The sequence below is a fragment of the Haemaphysalis longicornis genome, unplaced genomic scaffold, assembly GCF_048455015.1.
Source record: "Haemaphysalis longicornis isolate Haplotype H1 unplaced genomic scaffold, Haemaphysalis longicornis Haplotype H1 scaffold_7, whole genome shotgun sequence".
Classification (NCBI taxonomy): Eukaryota; Metazoa; Arthropoda; class Arachnida; order Ixodida; family Ixodidae; genus Haemaphysalis; species Haemaphysalis longicornis.
The window spans coordinates 17,416,778-17,443,148 of NW_027526422.1; the positions used below are offsets into that span (position 1 = coordinate 17,416,778).

Sequence of the window (26,371 nt, forward strand, 5' to 3'; positions counted from 1 at the left end):
ATAAAATAGCAAAAATATTTATTAAGGAGGTTGTGGCACACAAGTTTAAGATAATTTAATAGAAGTATATATAGAAAGGTGCTGCGTTGCTTCGTTTCACCTTTTACATAGAGCAGCTCCTCCGAAAACGTGGAGCGAAATCGCAGCTATCCCTTTTCCAATAGCAGCCGGAGGAGTCACATGTAAGTTTTCAGTTGGCTGAGGCTTTCGAAGCTTCTTTTGCGCTTATTGCATAAAAGTTAACATTGTAGAGGGTGTGGGTTCGTATACAAAAGCTTCCTTTATCTCGCTCGCGCGTCATGCACGCGGTACGAGTGCGTTTTGCGGAATATTCAGGTTGTGTGAAATTAGGCCTAAGCGGTCTCGCGCCATGACAATTTCTTTGCGCCTATTTTGGAGATCCGGGTGCTCCTGACGTGCAAACGCGCGGATGATATCGGCATTTACTGCTACACTTAAATTCGGCGTGAGCGATTGACAGATTGGCGTTTCCGAGGCACAACATTGCGGCGCTCCCGCCTTCTAGCTGCGACTATGACCGTTCATTCTGCCGGCTGGCCAAGTGTGTGACTGGCGCCGTCTTTTGTCAACGCCGCACGGAGCGACCGACGTGTGGACCGAGGTTAGGCCTAATAGGGTTATGGTTTTACAGGTCGGTTTCGTTTCAGCCTTCCTTCGCGTGTGCCGGCGCTTCGCTTGCCGGCGTTGAATCGGCTGCGCTGGCTGTCTTGTTGGCAATGTTTACGCGCGGTCGGAGTGTGCCGCGACGGTTGGGAAGCGGGCACGGCGCTGTCTCGTGCACGAAGTGGCAGCATCTGGATTCCGTCCGGCTAGCTTAGCAAGCGCCTGTTGTGCATCGTAACGCTCGTGACCCCTGTGCACAGTTCGTCTCTTATTTTTTTTTCACCTGGCACGCGGCGGATGAGCATGTTTCTTTGTCACTTGCCGCGAGCGAAGACTAGTTTCGCCGCTGCCATCCGCGGCTCCGGCATCAGGGTTCCGTCGTGGGGCGCTCCTGGGTTCAACGCGTGGACACCGGCTCTCTTGCGGCTTGTGCGAATCAGTGATTTTGTTTGCATAGACTCTTGAATCCTGTATGCATTGTCTCAGCACTCGCGATTGCCCGGCGACGCTGTTCGTGCTCATGCTTCTCGCCTTTTGGTTGTGATGTGCCTCCGGCGACGATCTACCTTTTGCCGTTCTGGCCCCTTCTATCAACTGTGTTCGTTGTGCCGTAGTGCTTTTGGTAGCAACAGCAGAAGAAAAAGCTGCCTTCGCCGGGGCCTATTGTCTTTGCTATCAAAGCCGTGTTCGATTTGACACGTGCGTAGGTCGGCGCGGCTACTCGCCTACTGACGGCGTTGTCTGAGCGAGCTTTTCGTTTTGTTGTTGTTCTCGTCATAATTCGGTTGCCATCAAAGTTAACTTTCTAAATCCGGGCGAGTATCTGCCCAATTTGAGGCCCATCTCCTAGCGATAATCTAGCGAGATTTGAACAATCTGTTACCTCGCGTGCGGCGTGTTTCATTTGGTCAGTGTTACCAGTGCGCGTTACTCTTCACATGAGACGGCAGTTCTGGAATGCGCATTCGCCTGTTTCGGCATGAACACGTCGACCCGCCTTGACCTCGTTTTACTGTAAAGTCCGGTCTGGGGTTCGGCGCCTGAGGCATGATTTGGTCGTAGTTACGAGACCTGCTGACATCGCGCCTGGCGTGTTTTCCCTTCTCATTCAGTAGTGAGAGAGCAGCATGGAAGATACGGAGCAGTACCAGGCCGCCGGATCGGGAGCCTCCCAGACGTACCCGGTGCAGTGCTCCTCGCTGCGCAAGAACGGCTTCGTCATGCTCAAGGGCCGGCCCTGCCGCATCGTCGAGATGACCACCTCCAAGACCGGGAAGCACGGACACGCCAAGGTGGGCCTCATTTTGCTTGGAGTGGCGGAGGATGTAGGAGGCTTCTATTGGTTCTGGCATTTACTCGATTGTATGCCACAATGATTAAAGCTAGTGCTGGCGCTTAATGGGCTATGATGATTCACCGGGACTGGGTAGCATTGCTCAGGGTTGCATGTCACGCGCTGGTGTAGACTCAGGCCAGTGCTAATTCACTGGACGGGGAGGCAGTCTGAAACATGACTGGTAGCTCTGCGAAGTGCTGCAAAAGGGGCTGCCCTGCTGGGCACCATTACAAAGGATGTTGCGGCAACCTTGCAAGCGGTGGTGGTTGGCCCGTACAGGCACTGGCATTTACAAAGCTTCCTCTTAGCTGCTCGCACGCAATAGCTTTTGGCCACTGCCATTAGTCCCATTCCAAGTAGCCAGAATGACATTTGCGAAAGGCAGCCCAGTTCTACAGGGACTTCATTATTGCTAAGTCAGCTGCAAACACCTTCTTGCACTCTTCCAGCAAGGATTCAAATCTGTCCGTTGTTATGTGCTTGAACAACTTTTGAAGAAGGTAAACGTGGAATGTTTTTGCAATCGTTGTTCATAAGGTTACAAGTCAAAAATACCTTGCTTTCAGGCTCCTCTCAAGCTGTCATATGATTCTGGCAGTCAGCGGTGCAACCGCAGTGTGGTTCGTTTAAAATGGTGCCACATGTGCAATATGTAAGTTGCAGTGATACCAAAAAGAATATCAATTCATGCATTGAATCAAAATTTTGCCTTCTGGGCAGCGTTTTTCGAAGTTTTCTCAGATGATGCTGAGACAGGTGACAAGTTCACATACGACAGTTTGTGCTCGGTGCCACTTCTCCCGCCCACACCGTTCCACTGATTGCAAAAGCCAAGGCGGTCACAGAAAGAACATTGCCAGTTGGGGTATAATCTGCGAGGTCACTGACAAGGTGATCGCGGAAATTGTGTAATCATGACAGTGCAGCAGCGACAGGGATGTGGAAATGACACTGGCCAACTGATAACCACAGGAAATGCGCTGTTCACAATTCGCACATCCCCTTTATGCATGCAAAAGGGTTGCTGCCAGTCTACACAAATCAGCTGGATGCTGTGCACACTGCAGTAATGCTGTAGCAATGATGTCATGTTCAGCACATGTCGACGTCGAGTGCATATTGCGTTTATTATATTGTAAAGCTGTAAACCTCATTTTTTTAATTCTGGATCCCTTCTTAATTGCCATAAGATTTCCCATTCATATGGCTCCTGGCATGCAACCACATTAGTTACATGGTAACCATTCTAGTAGAACTCAGACCTGCTGGAGTTAGCATTCTTTTGTCAAATTCTTATCTGAATTGGTCAATTGTTATGCTAGGTTAGGAAGATTGCATGACTCACCTTGGAGGATTTGCAAGATAGAACAGTGAAACAGATTACGAATACCCTGTTTATGTTAGGCATGGTTACTTCACCCTGCATAGATTTGCCGTACATAGAGTGGTTGTTGACTGGGAGTTCGGCCATGGTCAGTTCTATCGGAAGTCGGGCATCCGTTGTTCAGTTCTTCAGGTGTTGCACGTTCCCTGTAGTGCTTTTGTTGGCATGGCGTGCTTGTTGTAAGGTGTCTCCATTGTGTTGACGGAGTAGCAGTGTTGGAACTCCTGCTGATGCCATGTTCACAGTGATGATTGTTCCTAACTCACGATGGTCTTCTGACAATGACCTGAGGACACTAATGGCTGAATCTGAGTGAACTGGTTATTATCGCAACAGTGCCACGGGGATTGGGGGTGAATAATTGCTCTGGATCAGTACCACAGAGATTTTTTCGATCTCTCTCCTCCCCCTCTGATTATGAAACGTAATCACATGGAAACAATTTGTTGATCAGCAGTATCGGCAGCTTGTGCTAACGAAGTCACTGCTGGAGGTGATTCATCTAAAGGAGGAAAAGAACGTTAGACCACAATGCTTGTCACCCGTGTGGCGTCCGTTTATCCCATCTTGTTCTTCCTATGGGCGATGCGCTGGTAAGCAGAACAGCACACACGTGAACAAATGCAGCAATGGCGATAAAGAAGCACTGACTTCATTTCAGTGCAAAGTAAATGCGGTGGATACAGTAGCACAAAGAATACAGTGGGGCATCTTTCAGTGTTACTTGAGTACTCGTCAACTTTCTCAATCAGAATCTCACTGGCCTCAGCGGTCAGTAAAGACAATTTACTCAAAACATAAGCTTGTCTTCTTCCCTCTCCCTTTTCCTGAAGTTGGCATATCCCTTTACCAGGGGTGAGACAGCTGCGCATATTGCGCCTTTTTGATACAATTCCATTTTCCTGCGCCAAGCTGCTCCAAAAGCATGAAAATGGCGAAAATTGCACCAAACTGCTCCAAAAGAGCCTGAAAGGCACGGATTTTGATGCTCATGTCAGTTCCGGTGGGGAAGAAAGCCTCCCGCATCCCAGTGACCGTTTTTATTGGCGGTCAATTGCAAACACAAAAATGGCAAAAATAGAAAGACTTAAGAAATGAAGCAAACAGTAGCTTCTAAAACACGATTGGCTTTCAGTCCGGGTTCGTTGAAACGGCCTTCCCGATTAGGCATCACTGTGGCTATGAACATGGCCGCCGCCTGATCTGCCTGCTACTGCCTACTTCAGGCGCTCACTGCGCATCGCCGATATTTTCCCTGGTTTATTTTACGCTATCAGCTGGGTTCCAGTCTGTTCATTCTATCAATTGTGGCTCTGAACAGTGACGTTAACGCGGGGATATAGTTTGAGATTGGTGCGACATTACGAGAAGTTGCGCGGCTGGTAAGAAAAGTTTTGAAATGCGGGGCCTACGACTTCGGCGTGGTTTGTCCTTGAGTGCGAAACGCAGTGCGTGGGCCTATAATCGGGTTCGTGAATTGAACTTTTTGGCTCGCTGTGGTGTTATAAAATGCTGAGGTGTTGCTATGCTTCGAAGCGCGATCACGATCCTCGGCCCGGGAGGGAACGGTCGGCACGGAAGTTGCGGGTGGCGCTGCGGCGCCGCGACCTGTCCAGGCAGTGCCCAATAGCTGCAGGACTGCATGGTTGCCATAGCACGCGACTAATAACACTTGATGTATGCGAAGTGAAATTTAATGCCCGAAACTAAGTGGCTTAACAGTAACGCTACTCAAATGATCACCGGGTGGACGTGCGCCCCACGGACTGCAACGGGTAGGCATGCGACCGTTAGCTCGAAGTTGCTCAACTGTTGCCGTGACTACACTCGTTCGTACAACGCAGCTTGGGATTACAAAAATAATACTTTTAGCATTGAAACGGTAAAAAAACACTCCACAATTGCAGAGCCCTTAAATTTGATAATGTTAACGGCAGTTTTGTTGTCAGTGTTGCGTACAGCCACAACACAATCTCACCAGTTAGGAAAAAGGTAGTGCAGTTAGTACTTTGTGATACTCTTAAAAACTCTTTCAGGTAAGGCTGTTTCAGTGTACGTGTATTCAAAACTGATTGGAATGTGTACTTGACCCTTCAAATTGCGGAAATTTGATTTTTTAAGCTCACAAGACGATGTATTAAATGTCCCTGCCTGCTCCAAACCTAGCTTCTTCTGCTCCAAAATCCAAATTTTGCTGCTCCGAAAACTGCTCCCAAATCTCTTTGGGCTGTCTCACCCTTGCTTTACGGCCCAGCCCACACAAACGTGTGGGTCAACAAATCGTTTACTAAGTGGCACCTGTTTCGGTTTCAGTTTCACAGCCCTTGGTAGTCGCTGGGAACGCTTCCAAGACTTTATTGGTTTCGTTAGTTCACTCATTTTGCCACCAGGGGGCGAGAAATCGCACATTAAAAACGGCGCTAAGCCAGCGCGATCACGATAGCCGCCTTCAAGATGAAAACTGATATTTCCTCGTGCTATTCTCGTATTTTCTGAATAACAAGTGTAAGACACGAATTGCAGGACTTGGAAAAACGTGATTAGCTAAAAAAATACACCCGTTGCCTTTGTCTTCGTTCCGTCATCACGCTTGAAAAATGCACCCACACATGTGTGGGCTGGGCTTTTGTCGTTACGAAAATTTTGCTGGGCACTACAGGGTGGCGGGCTCATGCAGTGCAACGCTAGCGATAAAAGATAAAATTTTTTTCTTCCTTTCTTCATGTCTCGTTTATTCGCAGTTTTGTGCTGGCTCGTTGGTAATGTTTTCTCGCGCCTTAACCTTGAACTAGTTCCGTAATTGCTCGTGAAAAATATTAATTATAATAATTAACACTTCAGTATTATTAATTTTCCAAAAATCCCATTTATAAGTACTCCTGAAAACAATGTAAAACTCGTAAATAAAAGTAAAAATGCAGGTTTTCTTAGCCTGGTACCATTTTTAAGGTATTCTTAGTACCCGCAGATCATACGAATGAAAGCCCAGCCCACACATGCGTGGGTTTGTTTTCTGTGTGAAATACTCTGCGCTTTCTATTTTCACTTGTCGAAGCATTAGGAAGGGGTAAATACACAAAATTTATTTACTTGTGGCCTTTTTTCTAAAATCTTTTTGTTGGGCAGGAAAGGGAAATTCATGAGAAATGATCTACCTTGCGTTTCCGCTTCCTTTGTGCCCAGTTTTTAATGTTCGGTGGGCTCTTGCTTCAAGCAGTTGCACTAGCATTTCCAAGTCGACAGTGCTGAAGTTAAATATAAAAGGTTAAGAACTTGAATATATAAGACTCCATATTTACAGTTTGCATTTTACATTTGCTTGACAGATGCAGCCACCTTTGACAGTAGTTCTGTGTCGCCTCATTGTTCGGGCAGATAAGGAATGTACTTGTTCTTGAGAAGTCTCCTGCCCTTTCCCTCACTTGCACTGAGGGAAACCCAGAGCTCTCAATACAGTGAACTGCAGCTTGCTGGATTGTATTGCTTGCCGTGCAGCGCTTCCAGTACGCGGATTTGGCACACGACATCGTGGCTGATGGTGGCGCTGCAATGACAAAGCAGCACACCCTCTCGGTGTTACACACTCCCTATAATGCATTTGCTCGCCTCTTGTCAGATGTAGCAGTGTTGAGCCCTTGCTGAGGCCATGTTCACGATGATGATTGTTCCTAACTCACGATGGTCTTCTGACAACGACCTGAGGACACCATTGGCTGAGTCTGAGTGAACTGGTTTTTGGCACGACTGCAATTGAGTAGGAAAAGTCAGTGCTGAGAAGAAACTGTGGAAGAGATGCTTCTTGAAAACTGTGAGGACCTCGGGGCTGCCTTAGGCGGGATAGTTGCAGCTCTTGCCTTGCCCTGTGTGGTGCAGGTGCATCTAGTGGGCCTGGACATCTTTACTGCCAAGAAGCACGAGGATCTGTGCCCGTCGACTCACAACATTGACGTGCCCAACGTCAATCGCTGCGACTTCCAGGTGAGTCGCCTGCCGTTTGCACATAGGGAGCCACGAGCTTTTCCTGCCCAGTGGGCACCTTCGCCTCATAATCACACCATGCGGGTACCTTGTTTTGAGTCAGGGTGGGGGGCACCAGGTTTGAATTTTCGACAGCCTGTTCAGCAGTCCACGTGTAACCCAATTATCGCGTTAACGAGATACCAGCTCAACAGTCGTGCTTGGATACGTCGTCATTAGTGGCACTGGTTGTGTCAAGAGTTGTTTTCTTGTTAAGGCAGTCACAGTCCCAACATTGATCTAGCATAAGGAGTGAAATAGGTTGGTCTGAGCAGTAGCACCTTGCAGCACGTTCACTAGTTCTTGCCCCCTGTGCAACAACTCGTATAGCTGATGCTTAAAGTGCTCAAGATTTTCAAGCCCTCCCTGGCTCTCCCGCAGTTTTGGCGTCCCGTGTTGGCCTATGCGACCTAATCAGTTTATCTTGGTCATGCTGACGAGCGAAGTTGCAAAGGGAAGTTACAAAGGAGCTTGCTAGGCTGTCCCCAGTTAGGGTCCCTGCTCATGCCCTTGTTGGGTGGCCATTGCAAGTATGGCCGCCAGGTGCGGGTGACAAAGGTTGTGTTCAGTTTTCTCAGTTCAGGACCCCATTTGAGTGGCCAGTTCCCACTGTTCAACCGAGGGGTTAAAAACCGGGAATGGTGCACTGTTACTGTGGCGAGATTGCAAGGTTTCAAGGCAAGAAATGAATGGCCATCGCTCATCTCTGTGCATTCGCACATATTCTCATCACGAGGGCCAGAATTCTAACGCTGCACTACTGTTTAGCCCGACAGCTAAATCGCATCGCAACCAGTTTTCTCCTAGGCTGTCGAGGAGAATGGTAGGGCAGTGCCAGCCAATAGGAAGCAGGCCACCCTCAGAAGTCTGCATCTCTGCTGTGTGAACTTTTTTGTGGGACTATCTTTTAATTGCAAAATGCCTTGGGGATACAACTGCTGTTTTCATGTACGAACAGATATCTAGGGCACTATCATTGCTGCAGTTTGGAAGCCGTGCCAGACTATTCTGTTGGTCAAAAAGCCTCCGCCATAGCTCGCCACATTCCTAAATGCAGAAGGGCCCGTGCACTGTGTTGGGGGTGCATGGAGGCCATCCAGGAGGAAGACCTGGCAAACATCCGAGGGGCAGACCCAAAATTTGCAGGTCAGCACAGAGCTTAGCACTGGTTTTAACATGCTCTAATTGGGCTGCACTGTGTGGTGCAGCATGGCTCGATACCTTTTGTGCAGTGTGTCGTGCTTACCCATGCTCTGAGCTATCGCATTGGTGTTTTATGTACCAACAGGACTGGAGGTGATTTCCACGAAACGGGGACAGATGCGCGTAGCTCTTTAAGGCTGTTCAGCTACCTCTCAACTTGCACCGAGGTGGTGAGCATTTTGCAGTGGGCCATTAGAGGTGGCAGGAACTTTGCTTCTGGAGGCTTAGTAACGGGGGTTGGGCAATTAGGTGCAATACAAGGATTGCTCGTTAAAACCATGCCTCCTCCTGTTGACGGGTGGGCTGGTTGGTATTTAGACGTTCATACACAGCACACAGTAACAGGACATCAAAAAGGGACGCAGACAGTGCTGATAATCAGCTGAAGGTTTTACTGGAAAAGGTGAACATATAAACGTACTACCGAAACGAACACAAAACAATGCCCTTGAAAATTGCTTATATGGTAGCACTACACAAGGCTTGCAAATGCAGTAGTCTTGAAGCCAGTGAACTTCAAAGGCTTCGACAATTTCTCTGGTACTCTTGTCATGGCCGTTATCTATATAACATCAAGGCTGCAGTTGTCATACTATGGTTTGCAACCACACTGTTTACTATTGGCGAAGTGCCCTGTTGCCACAAGCTTCTCGGCATTGTGATCTATGCGTGTGTGTGTTTCCCACTCCGAAAGTAGCAAGCTGTTGATGAATGAGAACATTTTACATGAAAGGCTTGAGGAGTGGCCCCCTGACAAAGCCTTCGAACTAAGTGGACACCTACTGCATTTCTGATCTTTCAATTTTAGGACATTAATGGTAGCACTGTAAAATGCTTTGCTTCGACAGCCCTTGCTGTATGGTGTGTTGTAGGTTGGCACCATGTCCCGGAGAACATTTGTTTGTAGGGAGGGGTGGTGTTCAGTTGAGGGTAATGAAGGGGGGGCTGTGTTGTCTGTCTGTGCAGTTGATTGACATCAGTGATGACGGGTACGTGACACTAATGAACGACAAGGGCGACACCCGTGATGACCTGAAGCTGCCAGAGGGCGAACTTGGCCAGAGGATCCGCGAAGAGTTCCACAAGGAGGACACCAGTGTCATTGTGAGTCCGCTCTCTTGCTCTTGCCGCAGTGGTGGTCATTGCGAATGGTCAGTAATTTGGTGGGTTTGCTGTGCGGTTGGGTGGCCCAGGTGTGCAGGAAAAGTTACACCGCTAGCAGCGACTTGCTTGCGTATGCTGCCACAGCAAAATAGTGGGTACCTATGTCCTTGCAGTGGATCAGATGCCCAGTGCAGCTGCATTGGCTTCTTACTTGTGCAAGCTATAGCAGGTGCAGCTTACGTGCATATTTGGGACATACGAGTGTACAAATATGCCTCACATTATGGATGTGTGTTGCCCTGGGCATTGTAATTGTTTTGCAAAACTGGGGGGCATTGCATACTGGAGTGAGCTGGCAGCTCTGAGAAGTGCGAGGTCAGTTGCGGCATGTTTGCAGTACCCTTTTCATTGAGGCTGCCAACAGTTCCGCCTGATTTATTTGAATAGTTTGCTCAAGATGACATGTCTATTTAAAATTCTTTCTTTTGCAAATGGTGCATTTTCTCTGGTGTGCCAGTATCTGCATGCTGTTCACTGTGATGAGTGCTTTATTTTTTACTCACGATGGTCTTCCGACAAACAAGTGAGGACTTGTAGCTGCACCTGAGTGAACTGTGCAATAGCACTGGCAGAGCACCCGAATCATCCTTTTTGCATCGCAGGCCTGCTGCTGTTCTTGCGCTAGGCTTCGAAAGGGGCAGTCTGTGCACAATTTGGTTCCAAGACTGAACATGTTGATTGCTCTAAGCCGCTGACCTTGCTTTGGACGAGCCATTTGGTGTTGTGCCACCCGATGCTGCCTAATTGCCATTGAACTTAGCCGCAGCACCATTTGAGCGTTAATGGCCAGTTTTTGCATATCAGCTATACTCTGTTACAACTCAAGCACGGCACCACCTCATGTAGTGTATCACTCCACCAAAGCGCCAGACCCGTGACGTCAGTGCGCGGGCGTTTTGAAAGGGGTTTGCTATGAATGCGTGATATCATCTGCCTTGTCTCACGCAGTTTGTTTGTCGTCACTGGAGTCGTTTATAACCATAGTAAGTCCAAAAAATCACGGGAGCGGCTCACGCCATGTTCAAAATATCCCCAATTACGCCCTACTTGCGCCATGCGGAGAAACATCCGGCTACGGTGATAAGGCACAGCGGCAACTTCCGGTGCTGTTCTTAAGTTGTCACCGAGTATAGAGTACGCTACGGTAGGGCTAATGGGTGTCGGGGCTCGACCACGCGTGCTAGGTGCCGTCAGGAGGGCCGCCCCTCACCAGAACAAAAGCGCACCTGTCCAGTTGGGTCCCAGTACCCAACGACCATAGCGTACCGAATTTTTGTGCGTATTATCCGCACCCCCACTTTCAGCCCGCCGGAAAAGAAGTCCTCGTATTGTCCGCACATTTGATGCAGAAGAGGCTGCACCAAAGCTGCTTCAAGCAACACATCACACATTATGTAGACAGAAAAGCGTATATTTGGGAGGTAGAAACACTGACTCAGGGGTGAGACAGCTACGCATATTGCGCCTTTTTGATACAATTCCATTTTCCTGCGCCAAGCTGCTCCAAAAGCATGAAAATTGCGGAAATTGCGCCAAACTGCTCCAAAAGAGTCTGAAAGGCACGGATTTTGAGGCTCATGTCAGTTCCGGTGGGGACGAAAGCCTCCTGCATCCCAGTGACCGCTTTTATTGGCGGTCAATTGCAAACACAGAAATGACAAAAATAGAAAGACAAGAAATGAAGCACACGATAGCTTCTAAAACACGATTGGCTTTCTGTCCGGGTTCGCTGAAACGGCCTTCCCAATTAGGCATCGCTGTGGCTACAAACATGGCCGCCGCCTGATCTGCCTGCTACTTCCTACTTCACGCGCTCGCTGCGCATCGCCGATATTTTCCCTGGTTTATGTTACGCTATCAGCTGGGTTCCAGTCTATTCATTCTATCAATTGTGGCTCTGAACAGTGACGTTAACGCGGGGATATGGTTTGAGATTGGTGCGAGATTACGAGAAGTTGCGCGGCTCATAAAAAAGTTTTGAAATGTGGGGCCTACGACTTCGGCGTGGTTTGTCCGTGAGTGCGAAACGCGGTGCGTGCGTCTATAATCGGGTTCGTGAATTGAACTTTTTGGCTCGTTGTGGTGTTATAAAATGCTGAGGTGTTGCTATGCTTCGAAGCGCGATCGCGAGCCTCGGCCCGGGAGGAAACGGTCGCCACGAAAGTTGCGGGCGGCGCTGCGGCGCCGCGACCTGTCCAGGCAGCGCCCAATAGCTGCAGGACTGCATGGTTGCCATAGCACGTGACTAATAACACTTGATGTATGCGAAGTGAAATTTAATGCCCAAAACTAGGTGGCTAAACAGTAACGCTACTCAAATGATCACCGGGTGGACGTGCGCCCCACGGACTGCAACGGGCAGGCATGCGACCGTTAGCTCGAAGTTGCTCAACTGTTGCCGTGACTACACTCGTTCGTACAACGCAGCCTGGGATTACAAAAATAATAATTTTAGCATTGAAACGGTAAAAAAACACTCCACAATTGCAGAGCCCTTAAATTTGATAATGTTAACGGCAGTTTTGTTGTCAGTGTTGCGTACAGACACAACACAATCTCACCAGTTAGGAAAAAGGTAGTGCAGTTAAAACTTTGTGATATTCTTTAAAAATTCTTCCGCATAAGGCTGTTTCAGTGTACGTGTATTCAAAACTGACTGGAGTGTGTACTTGACCCTTGAAATTGCTGAAATTGTGATTTTTTAACCTCACAAGACGATGTATTAAATGTCCCTACCTGCTCCAAATCAAGCTTCTTCTGCTCCAAAATTGAGATTTTGCTGCTCCGAAAACTGCTCCCAAATCTCTTTCGGCTGTCTCACCCCTGCTGACCTAAGGCGAAAGTCGCACTCCACTAACAGTTGTTAGAGTGGCTAGTCTTTTATTTATTTATTTATTTTTTTCCTTGTATGTTTTGCGCAATTGCTGCCATGAAAGGCTGTCATTGTTACTGCGTAAGAGCTTCACAGCCGTGACGCTACACCAAAGAAAAATCCCCGCGTATTATCCACACCCCTACTTTGCCGTTGCAGTTTTCACATTTTTGGTGCTGGTTATACACACGAAAATACAGTATGCTAGTCGCTATGCTGAAATGTGAGAGGAAATCGTTATGTGCAGCATTTTCCGAGCCAGAGCGTTTTTTTGGGGGGGGTGCCTGAAGTACTTGCTGAGCTGTGCTTGTCTGTTGTTGCAGGTGACCGTCATGTGTGCCGTGGGCATGGAGTGTATCATTGCGTGCAAGAATGCCAACTAAGGACAGCAGCCGAGGTCTGGAAAAGGGAGACGTGCTCGACTGAAGGAGTGTAGCCGCTGCCGCCACCGCAGAAAAGGGGGGAGGGGGGAGCAAAGGACCGATGATATAATGCCACGTCAACACACGGGGGGGGGTCTGGGGGGAGGAGGAGGCAAAATCCAGTGGTGCATCACGCGCAGCTGCCTGTGCAGGGAGGAATGTCCCCCTCATTCCAGAGGCTGGCTGCTGCTGGAACGGGAAGAAGGCGTCGCAGCTGCCACACTATGATCACACTGGCCTGCTTCTTCGGTCTGCTGCTGCTGGGCATATCCCGGAACACTTTTTTTTTTTTTTTAAACTGGAGCGTTTTATCATGTCGCGTTTAACCACAACCTCACCTTGGCTGCGAGTGAGGAAATGCGAGAGTGCCTGCTAGCATGAACTTTTTTTTTTTTTTTTTTTTCCATTTCTGTGAAGTTGCTGCTCTCTGGAGCAGCTGTGTTTGGCGGGTCCTTTCGTGGGTGCGGGTTGGGTTTCATTGAGCCTTCCAGGCTCTTCGTGTGTGAAGAGTTTTTTGGGCTCTATCTAGGACAACAAATTGAGGCTGAGTGTGTACAACTGTTCCAACTAGTACTTTTTCTTTTTTTTTTTTTAACATTTTGTCACCTCAGTTTTTTTTTTCTTCTTTCCGTGGCTACCCTCTCACATGTGACTTCCTGGGTATCTTCAGTGCTGCCAGTTCTCTATTTTTTTTATGCAAAAGTTTGAATGTTTTAATTTGGCATTAAATTTTTTTTTTTTCATGAACTTGCTACTTCACTTTTTTTTTTCATCCTGTTTCTGGGTTCTACTCAGGAATTGGAAGACTTAAATTTTGGGTGCATTGCCGGTCTGTTTTTCACATTTCTGTTGGGAGCTGTGTGATCCCAGTTGTTTCCTCCCACTGTACTTTTTGAAACAAGTGTGTTGACTAAGCAGATCAGTTGTGGTGTCGAGTGGCTCGACGAGTCTCTTGGCTTAATAAATTTGTATTCCAGTATTTAATTTGCCTAGTTCTCCTCTTGCGCTCTGCTTGCCAAGGACTCTCCTAATGGGCAACAGAAATAGCCATAGCAGTGGAGGGAAAATGCATTTGTAATTGCATACTGCTTAGTCGGGGAGAATTGCCTTGTGCCTTCTTCAAATCACTGGGACCTGCTCCATATTAACATTCAAGCATGCAAAGAACGCAAGTATGCACACAACCCTGTGAGTAGCAGTTGCTACATGGTTTGTTGGATAGGGAAGTTTCAATTCCCCAGCCGTTTTGGCTGGAGAGGCAAAAAGCAAAAATACCCATGTGTTGAGATTTCAGCACATAATAAAGATCCCCTGGTCATTATTAGTTCGGAGCCCTCCGCTATGGCACACATCGTAGACTTGGTGTATTTAGCCTCCAAAATTTAAATTTTACATGGCCTGGGTTGAACAGTCTCCCAACAGTCAAAACTCTTCATGTGCATTCTGTTTAGTGGTAACTTCCATGTATGGGTGGACTCGCACCATTACTTTTGCTTTGCTTCGCTCGGATGAAGCGAAGAGTCCTGGGTAGCTTAGAGGTTGGGCTAGATCAGTGTCTGACCCGCCGCGGTGGCTCAGTGGCTAAAGAGTTGCGCTGCTGAGCACAAGGTCGCGGGTTCGATTCCCGGCCACGGCGGCCGCTTTTCTGATGGAGGCGAAAAGCAAAAACGCCCGTGTGTACGAGATTTCGGCGCACGATAAAGATCCCCAGGTGGTCAAAATTAATCCGGAGCCCTCCACTACGGCGCGCCTCATCGCCTGCATTGCGTCGGCGCGTTAAACCCCACAATCAATCAGATCAGTGTCTGCCCACACGGGACATGCTTATGCTCTGAACCTTTCTTGTACCCATACCCATCTTCAAGTCTGAAGAAGGAAAACGCTTCTCTCCAAGCTGCATCAGCACGCTACAGTGCCGATTTCTTGCTCGAGAATTCTGATCACACATACTGATAGAGGCACGAGCAGACAGCAAGGACCAGGGCATCCGGTACTCAGGACTTGTCCCCCACAGAGCCTGTGCTCACAATCGTGCACTATTGAGCTAGCAATTGAAGATGTTTCTCTGGAGTGTCGGCCTAACCACATTCCTCACAAATTCCTTCATCCAAAAAGTCCTCGTAAAAATAAAAACATTTCTGTATAGTCTAACAAAGAGGTGCAAAATGTGTACTGAAATGCACGTGCAAGGCGCAAACGACCCTCTAAATTCGGCGATATTGAAATCGAAACTGAAAGAGCGTGGCCATTACGCCTAGGCGCGAGTGACGTTCATCCGCCGAGCGAGCGGACTGCCTGCGCGCTCAGACCTATAGTGCCTGGAATATGCAGTCGAACCCGCTGATACCTCCCCCGGAATTACGACGGATCACTGCGGTCCCGGCAAACTCCCCATAGAAACAATGCGCTTAAAACCACGATGATATGAAGTTCGGGTGTACGCGGTCCGCTTCATACGACGGACCGTGGCGCAGATTAACCGCCGTTTTCCTCATCTTTTACACTGCCTCGTCCCGACCTCCTTTATTCTAAACCCCCGTTTGACGATGTGCAAAGGTCCGCATGCGGGAAAGACCCCTTGCTAAACAGACGCAAGCAAGCAGGCGAGTACTCGTGGGCGGGAGGTAATACCCGTCACGCGGGCAGGCACTTTCAATCGCGATTGAGTCTCCGGATCGGGCGCTGTTACACGACAGTTTCAATCGCGATCGAACTCGATCCTGGGTTCCCAAATAAGCGTGTGGTAACATTTACATAGTTACGTTACGCCTACGATCGCGCGAAGTTACCATACGCCGGCCGCAAGTACATTGTTAGCGCCATCAGGCGTGCACGAGTGCAACCAATGCAAGTTCTCGATAGCGATTGAAACGGGCCGTGTAGCAGCGGCAGTGCCATAGAGAAATAAAAAATTAGTATTTCTTTCTCTATGGCAGTGCGTTGAGCGCGCTCGAAAACAATCGCAATTGAAAGTGCCCGTGTGACAGGGGTATAACATTGGACGGCCCCACCAGCAGCACTACGCCAACTGCGCGAAGTCGAAGTTCAGGTGGCAGACGGACCGTGAATTTGAAGCTCCGATCGAGCCACCGACGAACGCGAAAGCACGACGCAACCCCACGGCGATGACCGAACAGCCGGTTTCCCCGCCGGCTCGAACCAAGCTTCATTGCACGACGCTCCTTCCCCCTGTATCTCTGCTCTGCTTATCAGTGTCTTTCAGAGCCGCGTTGGCACTCCGCACAGTGGCGGTCCCAAGGGGAAGGGGGGGGGGGGGGCGTTCGCCCCCCCAAGAGGTCCTCAGTTTCTTATTTTTAGTTTTTTTAAGCATTCCACTTGCGCTAAGTTAAATCCCAGCGGGTTGCACCGCATACGCGCACACGCTTCCATGGTTATCACCACCTCCGCAGAATTGGCGCAAGGAGGGGAGCGATTCTTAAATCACCGTGCAGGGGTGAGACAGCTGCGCATATTGCGCCTTTCTGATACAATTCCATTTTCCTGCGCCAAGCTGCTCCAGAAGAGCCTCAAGGGCTCGCATTTTGATGCTCATGTCAGTTTCGGCGGGGACGAAAGCCTCCAGCATCCCGTTCACCGCTTTTATCGTCGGTCAATCGCAAACACAGAAATGGCACAAATAGAAATACTGAAACGAAGCAAGCGATAGCTTCTAAAACTCGATTCGCTTTCCGTCCGGGTTTGCTGAAACGGCCTTCTCGATTAGGCATCGCTGTGGCAACAAACATGACCGCCGCCTGACCTGGCTGCTACCAACGCGCTCATTGCGCATCGCCGATATTTTCCCTGGTTTATGTTACGCTATCAGCTGGGTTCCAGTCTATTCATTCTATCTGTTGTGGCTCTGAACAGTGACGTTAACGCGGGGATATGGTTTGAGATTGGTGCCAGATTACGGGAAGCTGCGCGGCTCGAAAAAAAGTTCATTGAAATGTGGGGCCTACGACTTCGGCGTGGTTTGTCCTTGAGTTGAGAAACGCGGTGGGCGCGTCTATAATCGGGTTCGTGAAGTGAATTTTTTGGGTCGTTGTGGTGTTATAAAATGCTGAGGTGTTGCTGTGCTTCGAAGCGCGATCGCGAGCTTCGGGGATGGAACAATTGACACGAAAGTTGCGGGCTGTGCTGCGGCGCCGCGACCTGTTCAGGCAGCGCCCAATAGCTGCAGGACTACACTGTTGCCATAGAACGCGACTATAACACTTGATGTATGCAAAGTAAATTTAATGCCAAAATCTAGGTGGCTAAACAGTAACGCTACTCAAATGACCATAGGGTGAACCTGCGCCCCGGTGACTGAAACAGGTAGGCTGGTTGGGCTATGCGACCGTTAGCTCGAAGTTACGTGGCTAAACAGTAACGCTACTCAAATGACCATAGGGTGAACCTGCGCCCCGGTGACAAACAGGTAGGCTGGTTGGGCTATGCGACCGTTAGCTCGAAGTTGCTCAACTGTTGTCGTGACTACAGTCGTTCGTACAACGCAGCCTGGGATTACAAAAATAATAATTTTAGCATTAAAACGGCAAAAAAACGCCACCATTGCGGAGCCCTTAAATTTGATAACAATTTTAGCAGTCCGTCTGTTCCGTCGTGTACGTAGTTACCGTGCTGACCGGGACTCGTCTGGGCACTTGGGCATTCGTAGAAGTAGGGGGATTAGTTCCGCGGGCCTGCCTTCGCCTTGTCCGCGCCTCCTCACCCTTCCGCGCGCGCAGGCGCAGACCGGTCCCGGCAACCCGGTAACAAAGTAACCAACAGAACAGACGGACTGCTAAAACTCTAATGTTAACGGCAGTTTTGTTGTCAGTGTTGCGTGCAGCCGCAACACAATATCACCAGTTAGGAAAAAGGTAGTGCAGTTAGTACTTTGTGATACTCTTAAAAACTCTTTCAGGTAAGGCTGTTTCAGTGTTCTGTGTATTCAAAACTGATTGAAATGTGCACTAGACCCTGCAAATAGCTGAAATAATGATTTTTTAAGCTCACAAGACGGTGTATTAAATCTTCCTAACTGCTCCAAATCAAGATTCTTCTGCTCCAAAACCGAAATTTTGCTGCTCCGAAATCTGCTCCCAAATCTGTTTGGGCTGTCTCACCCCTGTGAATCACCTGACCCCCCCCCCCCCCTAAAAAAAAAATCCCCCCCCAAAAAAACCGATCCCTGGGACCGCTACTGACTCCGCACCTTTGTTTGATACAGTGTCTCAATTCACGCGCGTCCGCCGCATGGGTTGGAGGCACATGTACTTTGGCACCGCCATTTTGGGTCAATCGCTGGCCGCCAGAGCAAGTCACTACAAGATCGCGCTATTATTTTCACCGCAACACGGTTTGCTCGCGAAGTTTAAATAATCTATTTCGCGTTGATGGATCTTGTGGGAAACGAGAACAGCTTGAAAGTCGTATTATCGGTCCCTTGAAAGTCGTGTTATCGGGGTTCCGCTGTATATTCTACCCGGCCCCCGGGCCAGGTTCGGGCTTGAGCCAAATGTGCCCGCGCGGGCTGCAAATTCTAAATTGACACTTGATCTCACAGGTTCAGTGAAAACAAAGAAAAGCGAAGCGCAAATTCGCTACGGCGCCGTTAAGATTGATAGAGATGATTGCGCTTAGAAGGCCTTCACAACAACGAAACGCCTGGGCCCCATCAGCATAGTGATAGGCAGCGGGCCGGAAAACGAGGGCACTCCAGCCAGAGTACATTGCTGATTTTTTCTCTGCTTTTCAAACTAAAAACAAATGTGACCTGGACTTGGCACTGTATGCAGAGTTTGGAGGGCCAATTTTCGAAGCAGAGGGGAAGGCCCTGCTCGAGGCGGCGGAGGAGGCCGGTTTCGTCCTGTATTAGGACGAAGCGGCGCCCACACGCATCGGCACGTCGATAATCCACGACACCAGCCCGGACCTGTCCTTCGTCCGCAAGAGGAAGGAGGCCAGAGGCGGGGTGGCATGGAAGAACACGGGGCAGAACCTCGGGAGCGACCACTTCATAATCGAGCTGGACCTGCCGGCGTCGGCAGACGAGGTCGGCAGGGGCAAGCGCAAACACAAGCTCACGAACTGGGATCGCTTCCGAGAGGAGAGCGAGGAGCTCGGCGAGGAAATCGCAGACGTCGAGAGCTGGTCGGACGCCCTGAAGCGCAAGATCAAGGGAGCGACCACGGAGCTGGAGACCGACGAAGAAGTACAGAAAATGGACAGCCGCCTGGCGCACCTGATAGAGGCCAGACAGGCCCTGCAGAGGCGCTGGCGTAAGAACAGAAACAACAGGAATCTCAGGAAGAAGGCCGCCGAGATCGGCAGGGAGATAGAGCGATACAGTCGCCAGCTGTGCACCCAGCAGTGGCACGCCATCTGCAGAGAGGCGGACGGGCAGCTCCACCAGAGCCGCACATGGAAACTACTGAGGCACTTGCTGGACGATACCAACAGCAAGAGTTACCAGCAGCACCGACTCGCCCAGATCATGCACTGCGCGACGAAGTTGTTGGGGAAGGAAGAGACGTGTAAACGGCTCAACGATAAATATCTCCCTAGCACTCCCAGCGAGAGCCACGGCGACTACAGAGGCCCGAGCAGCCCGGACCTGGACCGCGACATTGAGGAGTGGGAGGTCCGCGCGGCGCTGCAGAACCTCAACTGCAAGTCCGCGGCGGGTCCCGACGGAATCACCAACAAAGCCCTGCGAAACCTGGGCGACGGGCCGACAGAAGCGCTGACGGGGTATTTCAACCGATGCTGGCGCGAGGGAAGATTGCCGAGGCAGTGGAAGGCGGCCAACCCGCCGCGGTGGCTAAGGCGTTGCGCTGCTGAGCACGAGGTCGCGGGTTCGATTCCCGGCCGCGGCGGCCGCTTTTCTGATGGAGGCGAAAAGCAAAAACGCCCGTGTGTACGAGATTTCGGCGCACGATAAAGATCCCCAGGTGGTCAAAATTAATCCGGAGCCCTCCACTACGGCGCGCCTCATCGCCTGCGTTGCGTCGGCGCGTTAAACCCCACAATCAATCAATCAAGGCGGCCAAGACAATACTGATACCCAAGCCGGGTAAGCCGCCCGGTATCGAGAACATGCGGCCGATTTCCCTCACGTCGTGCGTCGGGAAAGTCCTGGAGCACGTGTTGAACAACAGATGGCAGCGGTATCTGGAGGAGCAGGGCCTCTACCCGGACTCGGTGCTAGGGTTCCGAGAGAGGCTCGGCACGCAGGACGCAATGATACGACTGCAGCACGAGATACTAGAGCGTCCGACAACGTCGCAGGACAACAGAGCCGTGCTGGGCCTGGACCTGCAGAGTGCTTTCGATAAAGTCAGGCACTCGGCCATATTGGCGCAGGTTTCGGAACTGGGTCTGGGCAAGAGGTCCCACGACTACATCCGCGACTTTCTGTCGCACCGGACGGTGGAACTACAAGCGGGGGACCTGGAGCTGCCGGAGAGAGAGCTGGGCAGCGTGGGTACCCCCCAGGGAGCGGTGATCTCGCCGGTGCTGTTCAACCTGGTGATGATCGGGGTGGCCAAACGCCTCTCGGGGATCCCGCAGGTTCGACACACGATATATGCAGACGACATTACGCTGTGGATCCCCGGGGGGAGCGACGGCCACATCGAGAGTTCGCTGCAGGAGGCGATAGCGGCGATCGAACAGCAGCTGGCGGGCACCGGACTAAAGTGCTCCCCGCAAAAGTCCGAGTTGCTGGTGATTCCGCCGCCGGGCAGGTACCGCAAGAGAGTCGAGGAAGAGGCGAGTAAGATCAAGTTGTTCACGTGCGATGGGACGGAGATCCCCAGAGTCAGCAAGCTGCGAGTGCTCGGGATGCTGCTGGAGGCGAACGGCGGCAACGGAGCCACGGTGGAGAGAGTAATCACAAAGATGGGGATGGCCACCAAACTGATCAAGCGGGTGGCCAACAGACACAGCGGCATGAAGGAGGAGAGCCTGTTGCGGTTGGTGCGGTCCTTCGCCACGAGCCACGTTGCCTACGTGGGCGCCTTTCACCCGTGGAAGCGCAACGAGAGGGACCGCATCAACGCGGCGATCCGCAAGACGTACAAGGCGGCGCTGGGGCTCCTGAACAGCGCCAGCACGCAGAAGCTGCTGGAGCTGGGCGTCCACAACACGCTAGAGGAGATCGGGGAATCCCAGCGAGCGTCTCAGCTGGAAAGACTGCAGACCACGCGGACCGGAAGAAAGATCCTGAAAAGCTTGGGCCTGGGTCCGAGCAGAAGACTACAGGAGAAGAACGGCCTGCCGGAGGAGGTGCGGAGAAGAGTGCGGGTGCTGCCGCTGCCGCGGAACGTACACCCCGACAGCAACCTAGAACTGCGGGCGGCCAGGGCCAAGGCGCTGGCCGAGATCTACAACGACGACGCCGGGGCCACTTACGTGGACGCGGCGAGGTGCCCGGACCGCCCGAACACGTACGTGACCGTAGCGGTGTCGGCCAGGACCGGAGAGACGCGCAGCGCCTGCAGCGTGAGGGTCTCGACCGCCGCGCAGGCGGAAGAGGTCGCGATCGCGCTGGCGCTGGCGGATACGGAATGTACCACGATCTTGAGTGACTCTAGGACAGCCATATCGGGATATGCGAAGAACGCGGTGTGCGCGCAGGCCGCGAAGATAGCTGGTGGTGCCCGTGCGGGGGGCACGTGCGAGCAGGTCATTTACGTCCGGTGGTTCCCGGCGCACTCGGGGACCGCGACGGGAGCGTACCCGAACCGCAACGAGACTGCGGACGCCGTCGCGCGTGAACTTTCCGGTCGCGCGGCGCCACCCCGCGTCTCACGCACGGAGAGTGAAGAGCCAACGGAGCAAGAACCTCTACTCAACGGTGGAGAAATCCTGCAGTGGTACACGCTAAGGTCCCTAAAATTACTAAGGTAGCGCCATCTTTAGATCTCGCCGCCTTTCGCCCTCGCCCGCGCTCCTCTCTTACTTCGTTTTTTGCCATTTTCTTTTTCGCCGGCGAACGCCGCGTGCCATTGGCCAAGGGAAAAGTCACGTGGTTTTGTTTTTTTTGCTCCGCCGCCGGGTCGCCTCGCCGATGCCTCGCCGGCTGGGACATTGCGCAACGCCGCCGCTGCGACGCCATTGCTGGCTTCCGAGCCACCGTCGCCACCGTGCTTCAGTACTTCGAAAAAATGTCGCACCGGTGTCGTTTTAGGTTGCTTCTCGGTGTCGATGTGTTGTGCCTTAGGCAGCGCGAATATCGTCAGGCAGGGCACAAGACTTCGTTATTTCGTCCGGGAAACGCGACGCAGAAAGGAGAAAAGTTTGGTTGCATAGATTTGAACGGGCATACTTCAGGCCGACGCTACCATCACTCTTTTGCGAGGTAAGTTTCTGAATGCTTGTTCTTGCTCTGTTAAATTCTGCGCGAGCTTGAGCGGTCACTTACGAAGAAATGCGTATTCCCTTCGCGACCGTCGTCCACGCTTTGTTCTGAGTAGGCATTGCGCGCAGCGCCGAGTTCGTCCCGTCGTAAGCTTTGGTTTGGATAAGAGGCCGTGTATTTGTCATGTGCGCGCTTAACTTCCAGCATCAATATCAGCGGCGTAGCATGTTCAGTCAGTTGTCGTAAGGGTTTCGTGACGCGAGAATTGTTCACCTGAATTCATGCTTGTTTTGGCCGACGGCAGCTTGCGTCTGACCATGTATCGTGTGCGTTCCGAGTGCGTGTACGCTCTTTTTGGCGTGAAGTCATGTTTTGTGTGTTAGCTACCCGGGTGGTATTATAATCCCGTTGTTATGACATCGGAGTGATTTGCTGCGTAATATGGGCTTGGTCGGTGCGGCGCAAATTGAGGCTGTTGCGAGAAAAAAAAAATTGCGGCTAGGTAAAACAATTTAAGGTCAGTGACCGCGCCGTTGACGTACGTTTGATGCGCAATTTCTGTTATCTATTAAATTCGCGCACGTTTGAATGAGCACTTCAAATGCATATTCGCACCGTAACGGCTGTACGCCCTTTCTTCCGTGTATGCACAGAGGAACGTTAATTACGACTTACGTTTGCATTACACGTGATGCCGTACATTTGCAGTGTGCGCGCTTACTTCATCTTAGTAGTCAATGGCGCAGCGTATCCAGTCATTGCGATTTGAACCAAAACACACTGGGCGACTATATTATTTTCAGCAGACGTATTTTTGTCCAGCAAAGCGCTTGCTAAACGGGTTTAGTGTAGCGAGTTGAGCGGACGCGGCACTGAGCAGATGCGCGAACACGAATTTGACCATGCTACGGTAGAACAGTCACTAACTCCCTTCTGCAATGCATTATTGCCTATATTTGCGTAGTGTTTGTGGCGCATCTCAAACTCGGTGGTGACATTTCTTTTCCCTTCTCAATAGGATTATTTCACGGATCAATTTGAGCAACGGATATTGGAGAAGCTTGGCGTTAAAAAAACTAAACCCAAATGCCACTCCCAACATTTTTTCTCATGGGAAGCCACGTCAGCAGCACAAGCCACCTGCACGACGTCATTACGGACGTTTGTTCCAATAAAATATCTATTTGCTGGCACCAATTCATTTTTGTGATTTATTGTTTTCTCTTGATAATCATCGTGACATTGGTCCTCTTTCGAATTTCTTTCGGGTGTATCCCTGTGTTAGTGCAATGTACAAATCTGCCAGAATATATCCCAGCACAAAACAATTCTGTCCAGGCGCCTCCATTAATAACGGCTGTAAACGACCGCGCCCGGTGAAAAAACGTATTGCATGATTAATTAACTGCAGTAACTAGTTACATAATTTGTACCTAGAGGGACTGTAATTTCAGTTTACCCGATCGATTGATCGCAGTCTTCTCTGGCGCGTATTCCCAGAATTACAAGTCTGCGTTTTTCACTAGGTTCGCACATGAACGTACGGCCGCGAGTGTAGTTTAGTGTATCCGGCTGCGAAGTCGGGGAAGCAGGGGCTTTTCACGTCGCTGTACGTGCACACACACACAACAGCATGTGTATGTTTTTAGTCTACTCACAGCAGCCTATAACGACATGAAGGTGAAGGAAACATTTCTACAAAAACGGCAAAGCACTCTAAACTGCGCGTAATTAAGGTAGGCTGTAGGTCGTTAGTAAAAGCGGGCGCAGAGTGAACGCCGCTGAGGATACACAATTATCGCAAGAAAGGCGAGTGCAAGGACGCCAGCGCAGCGCTCGAACTACGGCATTTGCGAATGAAGCGCACTGTATACTGCCGCGAACCGTGCGCAAGACCTCTGTGCAGTGATTGCACGACCACAGTCACGCGTATGCAAGAACGGAACTACCGTAACAGAGCAGTTTGAAATGTCCACGCTCGATCCTTTCGCATTCACGAGCTATCCTGAGGTGTTACAGAATGCCGCACACGTAAACAAAAACCGCGCTGTGCGTATGCGCCAGCGGCATCCGCCCCGCAAATATCCCCTTGTAGACAAAAATATAAAACAAAACACTATCACTCAGTGCCTGTTGGTAAAACGGGGCTCTAGAAATCCTATAAATGCTACCAAAGAGCGATTTCGGCGCGAAAACAAGAGCAAACTGCAGCGAGCGCCCTGAAGCGTAGCGAGGGCGTCTGCTCTCAAGTGGCCAACAAATATGGCGGCCCCGCCGCGGAGTTAAAGGGACGGCGGCGCCGCGGGTGAAGGGAGAGAAAAAAGAGGAGGGCAGCGGAGAAGGAGGGAGCAGTTGGCGCTACCTCGCTCGTCAGGAGGGAGCGGCCGCCGCCGCACCCGAGGCTGGCGCGATACGTGTGCCCCGAGGTATACGTGGACGCAAAGTGTAGTGAGTGCGCGTGTGCGAACGCGACGGTGGCCCACTTGCTGTGGGGTTGTGCGGAACACAGTGCGCGGGGGTATGACGAGAGTCTGCCCCAGGAAGCCACGGACTCGATGAGCTCTCACGAGTACGAAACACAGCGAAGGACAATCCAGCGGCTCGAGGCGGCTCGAGGCCGGTAGAAGCTCTAGGCGCGCAGGCGAGGGCACGGAGCAAGATAAGGTCCCTAGAGCAAGATAAACAGGAGCGCCGACTTCGCTCTCATAACTCGCGGAGCACAATGTAGATGGCGCAGCGAAAGGGACCTTAGCCGGCGGCGCCTAAGCGGCCGGCGTTCCCCGTGCGCCGACGGGCGAGTTGGCGGAACGCATTCCGTCGGCTCTGTCGTCTGCTACGGCGACGGTAGTTTTGGGCACGGACTGCTTTGGGCCTGCTTTGGCGCCGCTTCGCGTTCATTGCGCGCCTCCTTCGCACAGTTGATTAACTTGTTCGACAGCACCTTCCGGGTAACCCGGACCCGAAGGAATTGAGTGGCCGTACGGGAAAGATACGTTAAGGATTGGTTTCCATGTTGGGAAAACAAAATATAGAGACCACATACAAACATATGGCTGCTATACAAACACTACCTTTTGCGCGGTGCTTGCCGAAAATGTGGCTCCGTTTTGTAAATTTGGGAATACCAATTCGGCTCTGTTTTAACAGGTTTTACAAAAGGCGAAAGGAGTAACTGGTGCTGATCACTGGCGATTATAAAAGTTCCCTCAGCTTTCTCGCAGTTCTGCAACTTGCGTCCAAAACAGAGTGCGCCTAGAACACGGACCGGCACTTACAGGCTCATCAGAAAAGAACAGAAATGCGATAACATCACCCGCGACTGCCCGCGACGTAGCAATCTGCTCAAGATCAAGTCCCTGACAGTGCGGTCTTTTCACAAGCCTTCATTTCGCGATAACTCGCCGAAAGAAAAGGTTTAACGAGCCGGTTGTTTTGCTGGTCAGTCGCTTAACGAAAAAAAAAACGCCAGGAACCCTGGTAGGCCAAAAAATTGCAGCCATACAAATCGAAGCATTTTATTTGGAGACCGCGGTGTTATCGACGAGATAACACGACCGTAGAGCGACAGTGAACATCGGGCGGTAAGTTGCGGCATGAGTTAAAATGAAGTATGCGTTTGATATTCTTGGGTTCCTTATCAAGCTGACAGTGTTTTTGTACAGTTGATACAACAGGGCAGCCGTCTAATTCAGTCATTGGCCCAGAAATGTGCATCATTGCCGTTTGCCGATGGAGTCTCCGGGCGACCCTCGTAAGCGTTGTTCGTGCGCAGAAGCAGCATAAATAATTAAGCACGCGGCCGGAGAGCGGGATAACAACAGAGGGTAACCTTTGCGCTGCATCGATTCGTCGTAAGCAGAATCACGCTAGACTATGTTGTGGCGTTCCATATTACTCTTGCTCATTCTTTGGTGCTTCTGAAGTCGTCGTCGTTCAGTTGCGTCTTACATGTGCTGGGTTAGTACAATATTTTTAGTGGATATTCATAATGTCAGAC

General features: G+C 50.7%; 2 protein-coding genes across 3 annotated transcripts; both read left to right on the forward strand.

Annotated features, from left to right (window-relative positions):
- The first annotated feature begins 26 nt into the window (after positions 1 to 26).
- On the forward strand, positions 27 to 14,001 carry Eef5 (eukaryotic translation elongation factor 5). 2 transcript variants are annotated; one of them, XM_077676135.1, is made up of 5 exons: positions 27 to 182; positions 1,737 to 1,916; positions 7,218 to 7,322; positions 9,531 to 9,668; positions 12,924 to 14,001. In XM_077676135.1, the coding sequence occupies exons 2-5, from the start codon at positions 1,752 to 1,754 to the stop codon at positions 12,981 to 12,983; spliced, it is 468 nt and encodes a 155-aa protein (XP_077532261.1). In that variant the 5' UTR covers positions 27 to 182; positions 1,737 to 1,751; the 3' UTR covers positions 12,984 to 14,001. The 2 variants fall into 2 exon arrangements, with proteins under 2 accessions (XP_077532261.1, XP_077532262.1); XM_077676136.1 differs by lacking the exon at positions 27 to 182 and adding an exon at positions 196 to 260.
- A 6,041-nt stretch (positions 14,002 to 20,042) lies between these two features.
- Positions 20,043 to 23,684, forward strand: LOC144144618 (uncharacterized). Its single transcript, XM_077676137.1, has 2 exons — positions 20,043 to 22,374; positions 23,393 to 23,684. The coding sequence occupies exon 1, from the start codon at positions 20,109 to 20,111 to the stop codon at positions 21,921 to 21,923; it is 1,815 nt and encodes a 604-aa protein (XP_077532263.1). The 5' UTR covers positions 20,043 to 20,108; the 3' UTR covers positions 21,924 to 22,374; positions 23,393 to 23,684.
- The last annotated feature ends 2,687 nt before the right edge of the window (positions 23,685 to 26,371 follow it).

Bases quoted from the DNA above. Each gene is read 5' to 3' on its own strand.
- Eef5 (XM_077676135.1), top strand. From the start codon at position 1,752: ATGGAAGATACGGAGCAGTACCAGGCCGCCGGATCGGGAGCCTCCCAG. The intron at 7,323-9,530 runs GTGAGTCGCCTG...CTGTCTGTGCAG, and splicing joins TCAATCGCTGCGACTTCCAG to TTGATTGACATCAGTGATGA. The intron at 9,669-12,923 runs GTGAGTCCGCTC...CTGTTGTTGCAG, and splicing joins AGGAGGACACCAGTGTCATT to GTGACCGTCATGTGTGCCGT.
- LOC144144618 (XM_077676137.1), top strand. From the start codon at position 20,109: ATGCGGCCGATTTCCCTCACGTCGTGCGTCGGGAAAGTCCTGGAGCAC.